General features: G+C 45.1%; 1 protein-coding gene across 8 annotated transcripts in view; it reads right to left on the bottom strand.

Moving 5' to 3' along the window:
- Positions 1–16770, bottom strand: part of MED27 (mediator complex subunit 27) — a 70925-nt gene that overhangs the window by 35402 nt on the left and 18753 nt on the right. For all 8 annotated transcript variants that reach the window (XR_008609001.2, XM_055062818.2, XM_055062817.2 and 5 more), the window contains exons 3-4: positions 14729–14856; positions 2776–2869 (exon numbers count right to left, since the gene is read on the bottom strand). Coding sequence is in view for 7 of the 8 variants with exons in the window: in XM_055062818.2 (XP_054918793.1) it covers positions 2776–2869; positions 14729–14856 (222 nt within the window). In the remaining variant the exon portion in view is untranslated. The remainder of the gene's footprint in view (positions 1–2775; positions 2870–14728; positions 14857–16770) is intronic.

Here is a 16770-nt window from a genome sequence, read left to right on the forward strand (position 1 = left end):
TATATACTATATTTGCTGGAAGTAGCCTGTGTCCCAGTTCGTTGAGAGTGTGCGCCCTGCTCTCAGCCTAAGTATGCAGAAGGTGGGAGAAAACAACACTGTCAAGTTTGAAACTGTCACTGGCACTGTTTTTAAACTAAAAACTGCCATGCATAAGAATTTTAAAGTATTTATGTGAGCTACTGGTGGTTGGTGAAGTAGCATAGGCAATTAAGCCCAAGTGCTCATACGGTATTTACTCGTGTAAGACCTACTCTCGTGTAAGACCCACACCCCCTACTTTCGAGATCATAAATTTGAGGGGAAAAGAAAGTTAAACCAAAAGTTGTATATTGAACTTGTGGCCGTCAGTATCAGCTGATCCCATCGCTAAATGTTTTAAACTCACTGAAATATTTTAAATGAATTTCTGGGGCTTTATGTGCCAAAACCACGGTTTGATTATGAGGCACACTGTAGTAGGGAACTCGGGATTAATTTTTGACTACCTGGAATTCTTTCAGCACCCAATGCACAGTACACGAGCGCTTTTGTATTTTGCCCCCATCGAAATGCGGTTGCCAAGGCCGAGATTTGATCCCACAACCTCACGACAACGTGAAAGCCACTAAGAAAACCACGGTGCGTTTGCTGAAATATCTGAAGGCGTGGACGGCACGGAAGACAACTGTCTTTGGGACCATTCCGATGAGACTGGTAAGCTTCAGCGATGATGGAAGCAACATTGAGCCAGGGAGTGATGAAGAATGAAGCAGAACTTGATGGGGCGCCCGAATCTTGAATCAGTGCACTTGTAGTGCGTGTTTGTATTCTGTTCCATCATTCACAGCATTGTTCACGGTTTTAGCAGGCAGTCATGTGCCCAAATCGCGTAACAGCCGCACCCTGCCATGATTCCGGAAAAAAATCGTGGGTCTTCCACGAGTAACTACGACAGATTGGCATATACTGCCTACACAACATGCTGCCGAGATGTTAATCAGACTGAAATCGGCTGACAGCCAGTTAGAGCTCAGAGTAAATGGAATGTAGATGAAACCTTGTAACTTCAGCCATAACATTACGCTGCTGTCAGCAAATGAATGACCCCAAGTGACAGAACTTTACACACATTCTATTCTCACTCTAAAAGTGTCGGAATGGCGAAACTACATCTACAACCTCTCAGGTACTGTGCATATATTCACAGCACAGCATATTCCTTCCATCACAGCATGTTCCTTCCGTCACAGCATACAAAGCACGCAACAAAGCATTCCATGCCTAAAATTATCTTCAGAATTCACACCACAGTGCAGCTCAGATGAACAACCTTAATGCAGTTATATGCATTCCCTAGCAGGAGCTTGATTTAGTACTACCCTACACAAATAAGAACAGCAGGGAGGGCACAGTTTTACCTCCATTTTTGTAGTGCAGCCTGAGCAGCACAACAGACCTACAGCTGTTTACAAATTGTTTGTATATGATAAGAAGATTGATTACAAGTAACATTACGAAGCAGAGTGCATACAAGCTTGATTAAGATATGCATTGTTGAAACTGCAGAGAGAAGCACCTCTGGACACACTACAGTAAAACCTCGTTAAACCGTACCCGCTTAAACAGTAGTTTTGTCTTAAAAGTAGTAAAGTCTAATCACCGACTCAGCGGCCATTGAACATAATGTGCTTTGTATATGCATAAACCGTACCAGCTTATTGCGTACGTATCGGTTAACACGTAGTATTTCCCGCTTTTTGTCGGGCAAACACTGTGGTGTGTCTTCTCCATCGGGTGGCCGGCAGAACAACAAGCCTCAGAGAACAGAACAACGGCCTCCAAGCGCCCTGTGTGTTTGCGAGTGAAGCCACATCAACATCAACATCATTTCGGCGGCGTGCCATAGAGTGTTGTGGCGTCGTGCATATGAGGACTCGCGTCGTGCAGAAGCTCGGATAAATAAAACGCCGGATGCTCAGCATAGAAGAAAAATTAGATATCGTTCGTGCTATCGAACGTGACACGAAGAAGTCGGCGCTGGCACGCGACCGGGATCTGCTGTTGACTATGGTTGCGAAGAAGTTGCTCGGCAGTGCTGCTATGACCGCGAAGGGATGTTGGCTACGAGGTTCCGACTTTTCGCCATCGTTGCCTCTGTTGTTGGTGAAATGTCGGCTAGCGACAGTGATGAGGACGACACGGAAAGCGACAGCATGGGCGATTCAGGCCCGACAGTGGCAGAAGCTGCACATTACGTCAGCCTCATGAATGCAATCGTTGTGACAAGAACAGCACCCCGCAATGAAAAGGTGCCCTGTGACTTCTGCAGCGCTACCACCCGCGTGCATGGAGAACATGCAACGCCAACGAGGAATCTGCCATACGAGTGCTTGGCGAGAAGAGGGGGCCGGCTGAAAAGCTGGCTCTCAGCTTCAGTAAGTTTAAGGTCGCTGCTAGGCCGTGGCGGCATCAAACGAAAATAAAACTTTTGTCGCGTGAAGTGAATAAATACTGCATGTTTTTTTTCCCCTTTCATCGCACTCTCTCAGAGTTCCGTTTTTGACAGGTAAACGGTCAATCTCATGCTATTTCGGTTAAACAGTACTACCGTTTAGTACGTACTTTTTCCGAGCTCCGGCCAACTACGGTTTAACGAGGTTTCACTGTATACAAAATAGGAAATTAAACTCTTCCAAAGCTTTCACACAGATGCAGAACACAAAACTGAACTACAAACACTAAGTAAGGCACCAAGAAAATGTGTGAACACTGCCAACTTAGTAATATGCTCACCTTTAGCACAGCAGAGTTTCCACACGGCCTCAGAATCTCAATTGACATGTCAACAAATTGCCTTTGTACACTGCTGATAAATGCATCCACATTTCTGCAAGGAACCAGTGAGATACAAGTTGCACTATCACGCATACCATTTCCACACAAAATTTGCATGTTTTTGCTAATTTCCAAGGAAAATAGCTTCTGTGACTATTCACTATAAGCACTCCTATCAGCAAGTTACTAGTTTCTTATCGGCCTCAGTATTATTATAGATCATCTTGTGACTATGCAAAGTTTATCACAAGCACTCAGACAGCAATTTATACTATATATAACTAAAATTTATACTATATTTATAACCTTAACATCTCAGTCAAATAAGTAAACAAGGCACAATACACCGTCTGTTGCAAGAAACTAACAGCCCGCAAACCACCGCTGGCAACGACCCAGTGGCTTTACTTTTTTTGTAATAGTCTGTACATGTATTGCGTAACCAACATGGACTCCGCTCGCTGCTCGGCACAGCCAAGCTGCCTCTCGTTTCTTTACTGTGCAATAATGATGCAGCCAAGCTCCCCAGCAACTCAAAGTTTAAGGTAACCTATGGTTGGCAAAAACTTCATCTTACAAGTTATGCTTCCAAGACCTGTAACATTACTTTAAAATAACTAAGAAATCTCAACTGCATTAGCTAATCACCAGTGTGTAACGTCAAGAAATCTAAAACAATATATGACTCCTTAAAACCAACATAATTGTGCAATCAACACAAATGATGGCAAGCTAGACCGGAAGCCACAGTGATCTCAGAGAAGTTAGTTGTACTAGCACGCAATAGACTTATTTCACCACATTCAGAGCAAATGTGCTGCGATACTGCCAGCACCACACTGAATGCAGCCCTCGCTACTTTCCCCTGTACCGGGCACGTGACGTATTTGAGAACACAACCTGGAATCACCATAGACATCAACATTCTCATTTTATCTAAGTGCCTAACTTTGTTTTCATCAAACCCCTGTCACCTATATAGCACTTATTCAAGAGTGTCAGCTTCCAGCCTGACACAAATGATGAAAGAACACTGCACTAGTTGCCTTACACACAGACCACAGCTACTTAGAGATCGCTACCTTCTAAAATGTTGTAAAATCCTTAATTTTTGGGGTGAGGCCAATTATCACCTGAGACAAAGGTAAAAACTGTAGATATACGAATTTAGGCCGATAGTATTTTTCAAATAATCTTATACCAAACGCTAGGGTTGGCTTAGATTCGAGGATTTAAAAAAAAGTGTGCCAGTTTTTAATTGAAAATGATAAATATGGTGCACAGCTGGCACTATCTAGAAAAGTCAGTATCGCAGCCACTACTATCCGTGCCAGTAGCCAACTAAAGTACACGAGCAACACTGTCATTTTGACCTGTGCTGTATCAGCATGGTGTTATGTAATGGCACCAAAACAGGCGATGCCACTATAGTGCCGCTTTCAAACAAAAAGTTGTTCCAGCTGCAGAGGCATCATCAAATGTTCAACCAGGGCGAGACTTCAGCACCAATGAGAAAAATGTCCGTCGTTGGGGGGGGGGGTGGGGGGGGGGGGGGCAATGGGACATGTTTTTTGCGTGCACTGCAATGAGGATGGTATATACCGGACCACAGAAAGACAGTGACAAGGCTAGCAGTGATGATGATGCAGAATGAGCTCAAATATTCAATAAATGCTGTTCTCAGTTTGTGAACACTGTCCTTGCTTTTTTATTCGGCCTACATTTGAGGTAAGTTTTTTTTTTTTCTGGCTTTGGACTTTCGCGAGTAAGCTTAGAACTGGGGTCAGCCTAGATTCAAGTAAATACGGTAAGCGCTGCCAGTGGTCAGACGCCATTCAGTGGGTCGGTCAAGTTACTCCAGCAGGCGGAGGCCATGATGAATAAAAAACCTGAAAGGCCAAATATGGCATTGCCAAGCAACGTCGAGTGGCAGAATCAACAGCCAAGCTTTCTGCACAATGCCATTAGCACCACTCCTAAGTAATAGATTCACTTGCTCCCACAGGGACTGCATGACTCAAGAGTGGCTGGCTGTGAAAATCTGCGTCCACGTCACCCCCAAGGATAGCATCCCTGGTTCCAAACCAGTGGCGTAGCCAGAAATTTATCTCTGGGGGGTTTCTCCGCCAACAACCACCACTACTCCCCCTACTTCACCCCCTCTCTTCTTCTCTCTCTCTCTGTATATATATATATATACATATATGGTGTCCCAGCTAACTTTAGCCAAAGTTTAAAAATATGTGAATGCCACGTAACTGGACATTCTGCCTAATTGGACAATTAGTCTTAAATAATTAATCAACTTCTCAAATTTTATAGTTAGATGAAAAATGTCAATGAGAAAATTGTAGTGAGTGACATGAAAAACTCCTGATACAGTTTTCTATTGCTCAATACGTGCTACATAAGTGTTTTTCCGAGCGTGAAAGAGGCCCGCAAAGGCATGCAAAATTGCCGTACAACTGCACTCTTAAACAAATGTACACCCTTTGGGGCTTATCCTTCCACAAAACAATAATTATCATCTGTCTCGTCAGCAGTTCCTTTATTTAATGCTGCGGGCCCAGTACTTCCAAGTCACGAACGGCATACGCATTGTCAGCATGACAGAGCATTCTCGAAAACAAAGTAGTGAGCACAGCGTTTTCAAGGAAGGAAACACAAGCAAGACAGATGACGATTATTGTTGTGTGGCAAATGTACACCTTAAGGGGTGTACATTTGTTTAAGAGTGGGCTCAAGGCACTCAAGGACAGATGTCATCTGTCGGGACAAAAATTTTTCATTGCTAAGGCGTGCAGCCACTTAGAATCAAATCATGCTATCATCTTTATACTATTTTTAAAAATGATGACATTAAAGAAAAACTAAAATTTTGTTTGCAAATTGATGCATTTATATAATGTACGTCAATGACATATAGCTGGTACATGACTTGGAAAAACTAACAGTACGAAAAACAGGCCAAACAAAAACAAGACAGCACACTATCATGTGTCTTTTTTGCAGACAAGACTTGCTGCAGCCCAGGTTACAGTGGAGATAACTGTCGTTTTCCAGCGAGATCTTCTAGTGAGTGGTACGGCCACGGCTACGTACAGAAGAGGGTAGGCACTATATTGAAAGTCACCTATCACTCTATCGCGCTTTTGGGGTTGTGGGCATGCTATATCATACGCCTATAACACGCCTTCTAACATACGCCTATTTGCAGACGACTGTGTTATTTACCGACCCATTAACAATAGCTCAGATATCCCTGTCCTGCAGTGTGACTTACAAACAGTTGAAAAATGGTGTAAGACATGGTTAATGTCATTAAATGTAAATAAAACCTCATTAATATCTTTCAATTGTCGGCATTTTTATGTAGTACCCTCATATCTCTTAGGTAATTCAATAATATCTTCTGTGACCTGTTATAAATACTTAGGGCTTATTTTAACGCACAATCTTTCAAGGTCCTCTCACATCGCTAAAATAACTAACGAGGCTAACCGCACCTTAGGCTTTCTCCGGTGGCATCTGAAATTTGCCCCTCTTTCGGTAAAAACTCTTGCCTACAAATCTGTGATAAGGCCCAAACTTGAATACGCATGCTCAGTTTGGGACCCTCATCATACTGATCTTTCTAACATGCTTGAATCTGTCCAAAACTGCGCAGCCCGATTTATCTTCCATGACTATTCTTCATATACTAGTGTCACAGCGCTAACATCGAACGTGAATCTTCCTAGACTAGAAACGAGACGTCAAGTGTCCAGGCTCATTCTATATCACAAGTTTTATCATGCCCAGATTGGTAACAGCGTCATATCGCCAGCTCACCGCCATTCATCCCGGACCAATCATTCAAAGTCAGTGTACCCCCCGCATGCGCGCACATCATCCCATCTTCATTTGCTTTTTCTACGTACAACGAGAGACTGGAATGATCTGCCTGAAGAAGCGGCGGACCACTCCAGTGCGACTGTGTTCAGGACTGCCATCGAACACATTTTTCTTTGAAGCTGCCCACCCCTCATGTAAAACCCCTCTCCAGGGGCATTTGAGGAATAAATAAATAAATAAAATAAATAAATATAATTCTACACTTAAAAATATAGGAACGAACCTTTGCACTAGAACTTCAAGAATATCATATGATGCAAGTTTCGCTCACTCTCAGTGACCTGCTGTCCAACTTGTTTACGTGATGTTTGAAAGTAACTTGCAATCATGGTATTGCAGCCATCACGTGATGCATACTGTTACTTGACTACACTCTGGAATTGATGAGACAGGCAGTCTGAAGCAGGGCTGTTTCCAGTTTAGAAGCCTTTGTGAAAATTACGGCATCTGCATTTCGCAGTAAAATAAGGGCTGTTGGATATGAACACAACTGAAAAGGGTCCGTACCCTTTTCCTGGCGTCAATCAAGTTCCCCGACCACATTCAATCGCCGTTGCATTCCAATTATGGTGCACCGGGGCACGTCTACCACGTTACCGGACCTGTCAGACAGGTTGGCGACCCCCACCTCATGCCACACGTCGAGCTATTGTTTACCCCCCTCCTTGACTCTTCCCGAAACTGCAACGGGAGGCTGGCACGGTTCCAGCTAGTTGATCTTGGTCTCGAGCAAAGCTGTTTTGCGGCTCTGGAAGGTCGCTTGAGAACAACCCGTCTCCTCCAGCTGAGCGCTTCCAGGCGAGGAGGAGACGCCAGAGGCAAGTCAAACCTCGGACAATGGAGCCCATGGAACGTCCCCATTCGCCGAATGTGAGAGCATTTGCACGAGCGCCTACCACTGGAGGAAAATGATGACACCCGAGCTGGCTCGACGATTGGCGGAAAATGACATGACCCCGAGGGACCACAGGGGTTAAAAGCAAGAGACAGGGAGAAGAGTTTTTTTTTCGTTCTTGCCACGGGCTGCAGCGTCCGATTTGCTGCCGGCCGTCGATGACTTTATGACTGTTCATTACTTTGTGTTATTACTGTAAATAATGTAAATAAACCTTCAGTTCTCAAGATCCTCCTTAACACCGGCCAACTCTTGCACTGCACGGCAAGATCTAATAACTGGTGGCAGCAGTACGGATGAACCTTCGTCCAAAGAAGTAAGAAACTGGGAACAGCGAAGAAGAAAGAGCCTTCGACCCAGGGAGTCCTGAGGAACCAGGAACAGTGGACCAATGAACCGGATGGCATGGTGCTGCATCCGTGAGTGAGCGCGTGGTTCTTTCCTTTTCATTCGCCAGACTTCAAGTTTTGCGTGTTTATTTTGAGGGTTCTAGGTATCGGGAATTTGTTGCATATTTTGTGTTTGCACAAATTATTTAAGGAAACCAATTCTAACCACCAGTCGGGGCAGCTGCCATGGATCTTAGAAGGTTGACGAGGTCAGACTTGTTATTGTGCGACGAGTTCGAAGTTGAGGCGGACGAAAAGATGAATTCAAGATGGTGGCAAGGATGATGAAAGCATTAAGATTGCTTGGGAGGTGATACAAGAAACACGGGAGCGTGAGCGTCAACAACGTGAGAGTGAGCGTGAGCGAGAACGGGAAAAGCACGAGAAAGAGATGGCAGAGGTACAGGTTGAACTTCGAAAATCACGTCTACGGCGGGCAGTGAAGGGGACAACCGTGGCAGATCAAGCAAGGTCGAGCCATGTCGGATGGACCAGTGGATGAAACCGTACAAGGTTGGAGAGGACATTGCCTTATTCTTGGTTCATTTCGAGAGAACTTGTGAAAGGTGTAATTTCGCTCGGGGCACCTGGTCACAGCGGTTGGCGACTTTGTTGCCTTGTGAGGTAGCGAACGTAGTCGCTAGATTAACGGCGAATGACGCGGAAGACTATGGGAAAGTAAAGGCAGCGCTGTTGAGGAGGTACCGAATTTCCACGGAAGCATATAGAAAAGCGCGCAAAAAGAGCGGCGAGGGCTACTCAGAGTTTGTGTACGGTTTGAAAACAAACCTTGTTGAGTGGCTTAAGGGTGCCAAAGTCTAGGAAAGTAAAGACAAAATTATAGAGTGTATTTGTCTCGAACAATTCTACCGCAGCATTCCACAGTCGGTGAGGTTTTGGGTGCAGGATAGAGATGACGTGGGCATGGTAGATAAGGCGACTCGGCTAGCTGATGAGTACGTGATGCAACGAAAACTCACTACCGACGACGAGCGTTCAAATGGAAGAGATAATCCAAGAAGGTATATCCATCACAAGAAACAGACACAGGTAAAAGCTACCGAGCGGGCTGAGTCAATGAAAAAAACTCGGGAAGGGAACAACAATAAAGGAGCTAGCAGCCCTTCGGAGGAGGGGACAAGGAAGGTTGATACGCGAGAGTTCGAGAAGAGGCGACTGGTCCGATGTTATCAGTGCCAGGGCCTAGGTCACTATGCCTCGGATTGCTAAAAACGCTGGTAGTGCTTTTCTACGTGGGCGGAAGCGACGAAAGCTTGGAGCTTCTCCGTCCATACCTCCAGGAGCTACGAATTAGCAGAAAAACCTGTAAGGTATTAAGGGACAGTGGAGAAACCATGGACCTAGTTCACCCTTCTTTTGTAAACGCCGAGGACTATACAGGGAAGGTAACTTGGATCAAGTCAGTGCTAGAGCAACACAGCGTGTGTCTGCCAATAGCACAAGTGACAATTTCCGGTCCTTTCCGAGAACTAGACAGAGGCAGGTGTTTCGAAGGTGCTACCAATGGGCTACCCGTATCTCTTTTCAAACCACTCGGAGCGTTTGTTACGGGAGCGCGGTCAGGAGTTCGGAGAAGGAAGGGTGCAGGAATTAACCCGCTCGCGAGCATGCCAAATCGCCGCTCAGCTGACGGAGGGCCCCAGCACAGCGGTGACGGAACGCGAGGAAGCACATTCCCTAGTAGAACCTTGGACAAAGGAGGAAAAAGAAAACAGTGTGACAGCTGAGGTGCCAATTAAAATGATCCCCGTAGAAAACTCGCGTAGCGAAGAAAGGTCATGTGTGGAAGTAAAAGAAAGGGAGAGCAGCTCTGTACTTTTACCTGCCTCTGGGGGCTTTGACAGGCTTCTCCAGGTGGACAGGCAGTCACTCAGCGCGGAGCAACAGAGGGACCAGACTCTGACACATTTACACTACAATGCGAAAGAGGGCATAGCTAGGCGCAACATTACCATCCACGAAAAGGGAGGACTGCTGTATAGACACTACTGAGATCGTAGGGGCCGTATGCTTGATCAGTTAATCGTTCCGGAGTGGTATCGGGCGGATCTCCTGACTTTGTGTCACGGAAATGGCTGGTCGGGCCATCTAGGAATCAAAGAAACTAAGGAGAGGCTCTTGTTAGAATATTACTGGCCAGGATGCTTTAAGGATGTGGAAAATTATGTAAGGTCCTGTGACACCTGTCAGCGAGTTGAGAAGCCGGGAGATAAACGCAAGGCACCTTTAAAGTTGGTTCCCTTAATCACGGAGCCATTCCGTCGGCTGGTGATTGACACAGTCTGGCCTTTGCCGTCGAGCCGATCAGGGTGCAAGTACCTTTTAACCATGCTCTGCCCCGCGACAAAGTTTCCTGAAGCAATTCCTTTGAAGGAACTGAGCTCCACCGAGATAGTCGACGCTCTGTTGTCCGCATTTGCGCGAATCGCTTTTCCTACAGAGATTCAGGATGACCAGGGGACGGTATTTACAAGTGCTTTAACCACGACGTTCCTAGAAAGGTGTGGTGTGCGGCTGATACACAGCTCCATGTACCATCCACAATTAAACAGCATTGAGAAGATGCACTCGGTGCTTATAAGAGTGTTACGTGTATTGTGCCATGAACACAAAGCATACTGGGAGGACTGTTTACCCACAACCCTGTTTGCATTGAGAACGATCTCACATAATGCAGCAGGGTTCACTCCTTTGCTGGTGTACGGTCGGATGATCCGTTTCCACTTCAAAATGTTAAGAGAAATGTGGGAAGGAACAGGTGAAAGCCAGACGGTGGTGAGTTACATTTTAAAATTGTTGGATCGCTTAAGTGTCTCACGAGAACTGGTTGAAAAAACCTAAAAGAGGCCCAGGAAACTGCGAAGGCGTACTATGACAGAAATGCGCATAGGCGAAAATTTAAGGTAGGCGACAGGGTCATAATCCTAAGGCCCTCACGAAAAAACAAACTTGAGGTACAGTGGGACGGACCCGTAAAGGTTGCCCAGAAGATATCGGAGACTAACTACACCCTAGAAATTCCCAGAAAAAGGAATAAAGGAAACATTTACCATTGCAATTTAACGAAACCTTACTGTGGAAGGGAAGAGGTTGTGAACATGGTGGTAAACGCGTCTGAAAAAGTAGCATTCGGATTTCCAATTTTAGCAACAGTGACAGATGCGGAACGCTCCATAGGACAACCTGAATCTGTCTGTAAACCGACTGGCTCTCGAGGCCAATCAAGTAAGCAACCTCCGGAAACTCTTTGAGGAATTTCGCCAATGTTTCAGTAGCCGGCCAGGGAGAACGACGCTCATTACTCATGAGACTGAGCTGACATCAGACGAGCCCGTCTAATCTAAACCGTACTGGGTCTCACCTTGTCAGCGAGAAATAATGGAAGTAGAGATCAAACGAATGCTTGAGTTGGGAATCATAGAGCCAGCAGACAGTGATTACACTTCTCCAATGATTCTCGTAGAGGCGAGCAGGAAAGAGCCGCGTCCATGTGTGGACTATAAGAAATTGAATGCGATTACAAGGGACCACCAACTTTACCCTATACCTAACATAGAAGAATGAGTTGAATGGGTGGGCAGAGCCCAATACATTTAAACAATTGACTTAGTTAGGGGGTACTGGCATGTGCCCATGTCAGAAAGCTCAAGTCGCTATGCAGCATTCACTTCCCCACTTGGCACATTTCGACCACTAATGTTAAGTTTCGGGCTTAAGAACACACCGTTTAGCTTTTCCAAGCTGATGGATATTGTTTTGAAACACCTAAAAGATTACGCGATCCCCCACTTAGATGATGTGGCCATCTTTTCTAACAGCTGGAACGATCCCATAGAGCACTTAAGGAACATGCTGGCACGTCTACGAGACATGGGTCTCACGGTAAAGGCCGAAAAGTGCAACTTCGGGTGTTCGCAAGTTACCTACCTAGGGCATGTCGTAGGACACGGAACGCGGCAGCCCTCCAAACTAAACATGGGGTCTATCAATAACTTTCCTGAACCGCGAACTAAGACGGATGTCAGAGCCTTTCTGGGGCTAGTCGGATATTACCAGAGGTAAATTCCAAATTTCTCACGGGTAGCAAGCCCCCTGACAGACACCCTCCGAAAGGGAGAGCCCGAAAAGGTTCGATGGAATGAGGCCAAAGAAACCGCATTTCAGCAACTGAAAAAGGTTCTGAGCTCAGGACCAGTGCTTCGAACCCCCGATTAGTCTAAGGAATTTACCGTGCAATGCGATGCTAGTGACATAGGTTTGGGAGTCGTCCTCAGCCAGGTGGGCAAAGAGGCGGAGGAGCATCCGGTACTGTATGCTAGCCGAAAATTAACATGCAGGGAGGAGGTGTACAGCGCTTCCGAAAAAGAATGCACCTGCTTAGTTTGGGCAGTCCAGAAATTATTTTGTTATCTGTACGGAGCAAAATTCACTTTCGAGACCGACCACTGTCCTCTAACCTGGCTAAGACACATGTCCCCTAAGAACGGATGCTTGCTCAGATGGAGTCTAATTCTCCAGGAATATAACTTCACCGTCCGTTACAAAAAGGGCAAGTTAAATGGGAACGCGGATGGTTTGAGCCAGTTGTTTCGGTAAACCGACTTATTAACTTCCCCTTTTGACTAACGATGTAGGAAGTGTTATTATAGGCTGGAAGTCACACTTGTAGCTTTAAAACTTTGCATATGTATAGTGATACAAGTTGGTTTCAGTAATTGTTTAACTTTCTCCCGTTTCTTTTGCAACAACAATATCACTCTGGCCTTGTTGGCATTCGAGGATATGGAAAGCAGTTTAGAACGGTGGTTGGAACTGCTTTATCAAAATTGGGAAAGAAAAGAGCAGGGTTCATTTTTCACCTAGTAATAGCCTGGCGAGTCAGGGGTGAAGAGCCTGCGCTTGCACGTGGTGCAGCGCTATGTTGTTTCATTTGTTTTACGTACGCTATCCAGGGCTCGGGATCCAGAAATTCGTCACACGAGGCTCGTCACCAGTACACTACAGGTTCCATCAGCGTTCCTCATGGCCAACGAATTGAGTTCACCGGCCATTCCGAACTTCCGGGGCGAGGAGGAGCTGTTCGATACGGACCCTTTTCCTGGCATCACTCAAGTTCCCCGACCACATTCAATCGCCATCACATTCCAATTGTGGTGCGCCGGAGCGCGTCTACCACGTTACCGGACCCGTCAGACTGGTTGGCGACCCCCACCTCACACACCGCAGGGGTTAAAACCGAAGGGGTTAAAAGCGAGAGACAGAGAGAAGGAGAAGGGCAATTCCCTTGCCTTTTGTTTGCAAGGGTTAAGAAGGTTTTAGCCATAGTTGCTCTTCAGCCTGCTAAGCACTACACTACCAGTATGCTGCATGGCAGTGGCAGTGTAGTGAAACTTGTCACAAAATCAGCCTTTTCCAAAGCGCTACAAATACAGTGGAATTGCAGACACCAAAGAATAAGGCAGCACAAGAGGATTAGGCAGAACAAACAGCATTATAATCACCAGTAAGTATTCAATGGCAATTACTTCATGTATTGCACAATTGCACAGCACCTTTCACAGCACCTCCATATGCGCACTGATACTGCTTGAATGTAAATGCCACCTAATTACTAAGCCTTTCCCCACACATCATACACAGGATTAAGTATTTTCAGCTTGCATTTGTTATTAATTAAGCAAACCTTTTTGAGTCTTTATTCCAACAGACAAGTCTACATTCATTCAGTCATTATCTTTACTCACGTGAAAACTTAGGTTTCTTTCTGTGTCTATTCATCTGAAAGCTTTTTTCACTAACAGATGTGATAGATCAAGACTGGCCACGCCACCACTCTGTTGGCAAATAAATGTCTTGTAGGAAAACTGGCCCAACAAATATGGAAATGGCTCATTTAAAATTTCAAGAATGACCAAATATCATTTGCAAGAAAAAGAAAAGACAAAAAATAAGAAAAACGAAATTTTTTTTTCACATCACACTCAATTGATGAATAACGGTTTCTATTTGTTAGCACACTTCCGGCTTTCAAGATTATGGCAAAGCAGCGAAATTTAGGTACATGTGAAACAAAAAAATCTGATAAATTACGCAGTTAAGAGTCAACTCGGCTACAGCTGCTGGTGGTGCATCCCATTTAGTGCTTCATAAAAAAATTGTGGGGTTTTACGTGGCAAAACGACAATATGATTACGAGGCATGCAGTAGTGGGGGACTCCAGATTAACTTTTACCACCTGGAATTCTATATCGAGTACCTGATGCACAGTACAAGGGCATTTATTCATTTTGCCCTCATCAAAATGCGGCAGATTTGATCCTGCATTCTCAGGCTCAACAGGGCAACGCCAAAGGCATTGTGCCACTATGGTGGGTATGTAGTGCTTCGTGACACACAACAAATGCCAAGAGAGTTTCATAATCTATCACTTATAGCTAGACATAACAGTTATAAAACTAGCATATGCAAGTGGTTTAGCATATCCAAGAAGTGGCACCACACATAGTCAGAACCCTAGCAGACTGGCTTCTCTTCCCATGCTGGGTCAACACCATCCCCTGGTTTTGGGACTTCTTATTTCTAAATCTTCTCACCACTGGCTTTGGTGTCCCTTTAACAACATGTCTCTACTCTGCAATGATGTCAGCAGCCATGATGCAAGATGCCAGTTTGCAGAATTAAAAATTAAGAATTAAACCCCTTTGGTACTCACTGAGGAGAGAAGTTGTGGCCGTTGCTATGCGGTCTTCGTAATCGTTTTGGTGGAAACAATGAGCTGTTAGATCTCTTCAATCCATTCTGAGTTAAAATGGCTGATGCATGACTTGTGTGCTCATGGACCTACAGAAGTAAAAACAAGCCGATGCAACAGACTGTTAGCACAAATCAAGTCAAACTTAATAAAAAAAATGCTGAAAACATTTAAACATTTGTTCTCTAATTTATGGCTTCAGACTTAGCATTGCAGTGCTCTCGGGTCATGTACAATCAATTCTGGTGGAGTTCACTTTATTGCAATTCAACATCCAGTTCAATAGGATGGATAGGTGGGCTAGTTGGTAATGCATTACAACAAAAACTGAGAGCGCTATAAACACAAAGGACGCGTGTGGTGCGTGTTTCTTTTTCTACATTCTTTGTGTTTTCAGCGCTCTAAGTTTTTATTACAATCCAGTTCAATTTCTCGATGCAGGCAGCAGAGCACCTCCACTCCCTGTAAAATACTTGAAGACAATGCAACCACAGAATGATTAGCATTGAAAGTGTGTACAATGTAAAAGAAAAAAAAGAAGAGAGAGAGAGAGAAAGAAAAAAAGAAAAGAAAAACCCACTGATGTGCCTAAATTATGCCAGTAGATCTAAAGTGTCCTTGATTCCACTAAACACAAGTGGAACGACGACTTCATGAGTAACATAACTGAAATGTAGGTGGAAATGAATTAATGTACAAGCACGGGTGCACAAAGTCCTCGGGGAGCAGGAGGTGTACCTTTTATTTGCCCTCAACGGACATGTTAGTGTAGGGGCTGGTTGTCACTACACATAAGCAGCTGCCCACAGATTTCTTTTGTCATGTCGTTTTCTGCTGGTTCAGTCAATAGAATGAAATCATGAGCTTTGCTATGCCACTGCCACCATGAAGGATAGTGGCAATTTTCAGCAGACTGAAAGGAAGGAAGTATTTTTAATGATTGGAAATGTAGAGAGGTCGGCCGGATAATGGAGCATCTGGCCTGCTACTCTACGTAAGGGAAGGGGAAGAGGGGAAGAAAAAGGGTCACAATGGGGGATGATTATGGGAGGAACGAGGTGAATGACACATTACACAATTGGTATCACAGGCGTGAGTCCAGGCCCGTGTCACCTAGGAAACGTGAAAGTGCACGCATTGTCTCTGTCGTCTGCCAACTCTGTGGCCACGCGCCTAGCAAGAGGTCCTCCGACAGTGGTCCATTGTGTAAATGTCTCAATGTATCTGCCAATATCAGTCTTTCTCGCGCATACTCAGGGCACACCACGAGCACATGTTCTATAGTCTCTACAGCGCCACACACTGAACAGTCCGGGGAGTCTGTCCGTCCAATAATGTGCAAATATTTGCGCGTGAAGGCGACGCCTAATCGCAGTCTGTGTATCAGGCATGTATGAGGGCGTGGCATTCCACGCAGAATAGGAAATTTCATATCGGGATCCAGGCTTTTAAGGCGGACGTGACGAGCGTCTGGCTGGGCCCAGTATCTTCTCGTCGCACTCCTCATTAATTCCGACAGGAGGCATGTGACGTCCGGTCTGGAGAATGGCACTACAGTTCGCAGGCCATTGCTGAGGGCGCGCCTTGCTGCAGCATCGGCCATCTCATTACCGTTGAGCCCACAGTGTCCCGGGATCCATTGGAACACTATGCGGTGGTGTTTTTCTTGAGCGTATGAAAGTAGCTCGGTGATCTGCAGGGCCAGAACCTGATATGCGGTGTGGTGCAGGAAGCATCTCAAAATTTGCAGCGCGGGTTTTGAGTCCGTGAAAATGCACCACTCTTGAGGTCTGAAAGGCAACTATAGTTCAAAGCACACAGTATTTACAAAAGCACACATTTTTCTATTGTAATTTATGACTAAGGTTCTGCGTTTTGGATTATTCCAGTAAAAGTTTGAAAAACATTAGCCAGTAAAAAGAATTGAAAAGTTGGATTTATTCGAAAAACTTCATTTTAAGGGCTTCCAGCTGCGATCATACATCCATGCTGTGTCAACATTT

Source organism: Dermacentor andersoni, chromosome 1 (assembly GCF_023375885.2).
Source record: "Dermacentor andersoni chromosome 1, qqDerAnde1_hic_scaffold, whole genome shotgun sequence".
In the NCBI taxonomy this organism is placed as follows: Eukaryota; Metazoa; Arthropoda; class Arachnida; order Ixodida; family Ixodidae; genus Dermacentor; species Dermacentor andersoni.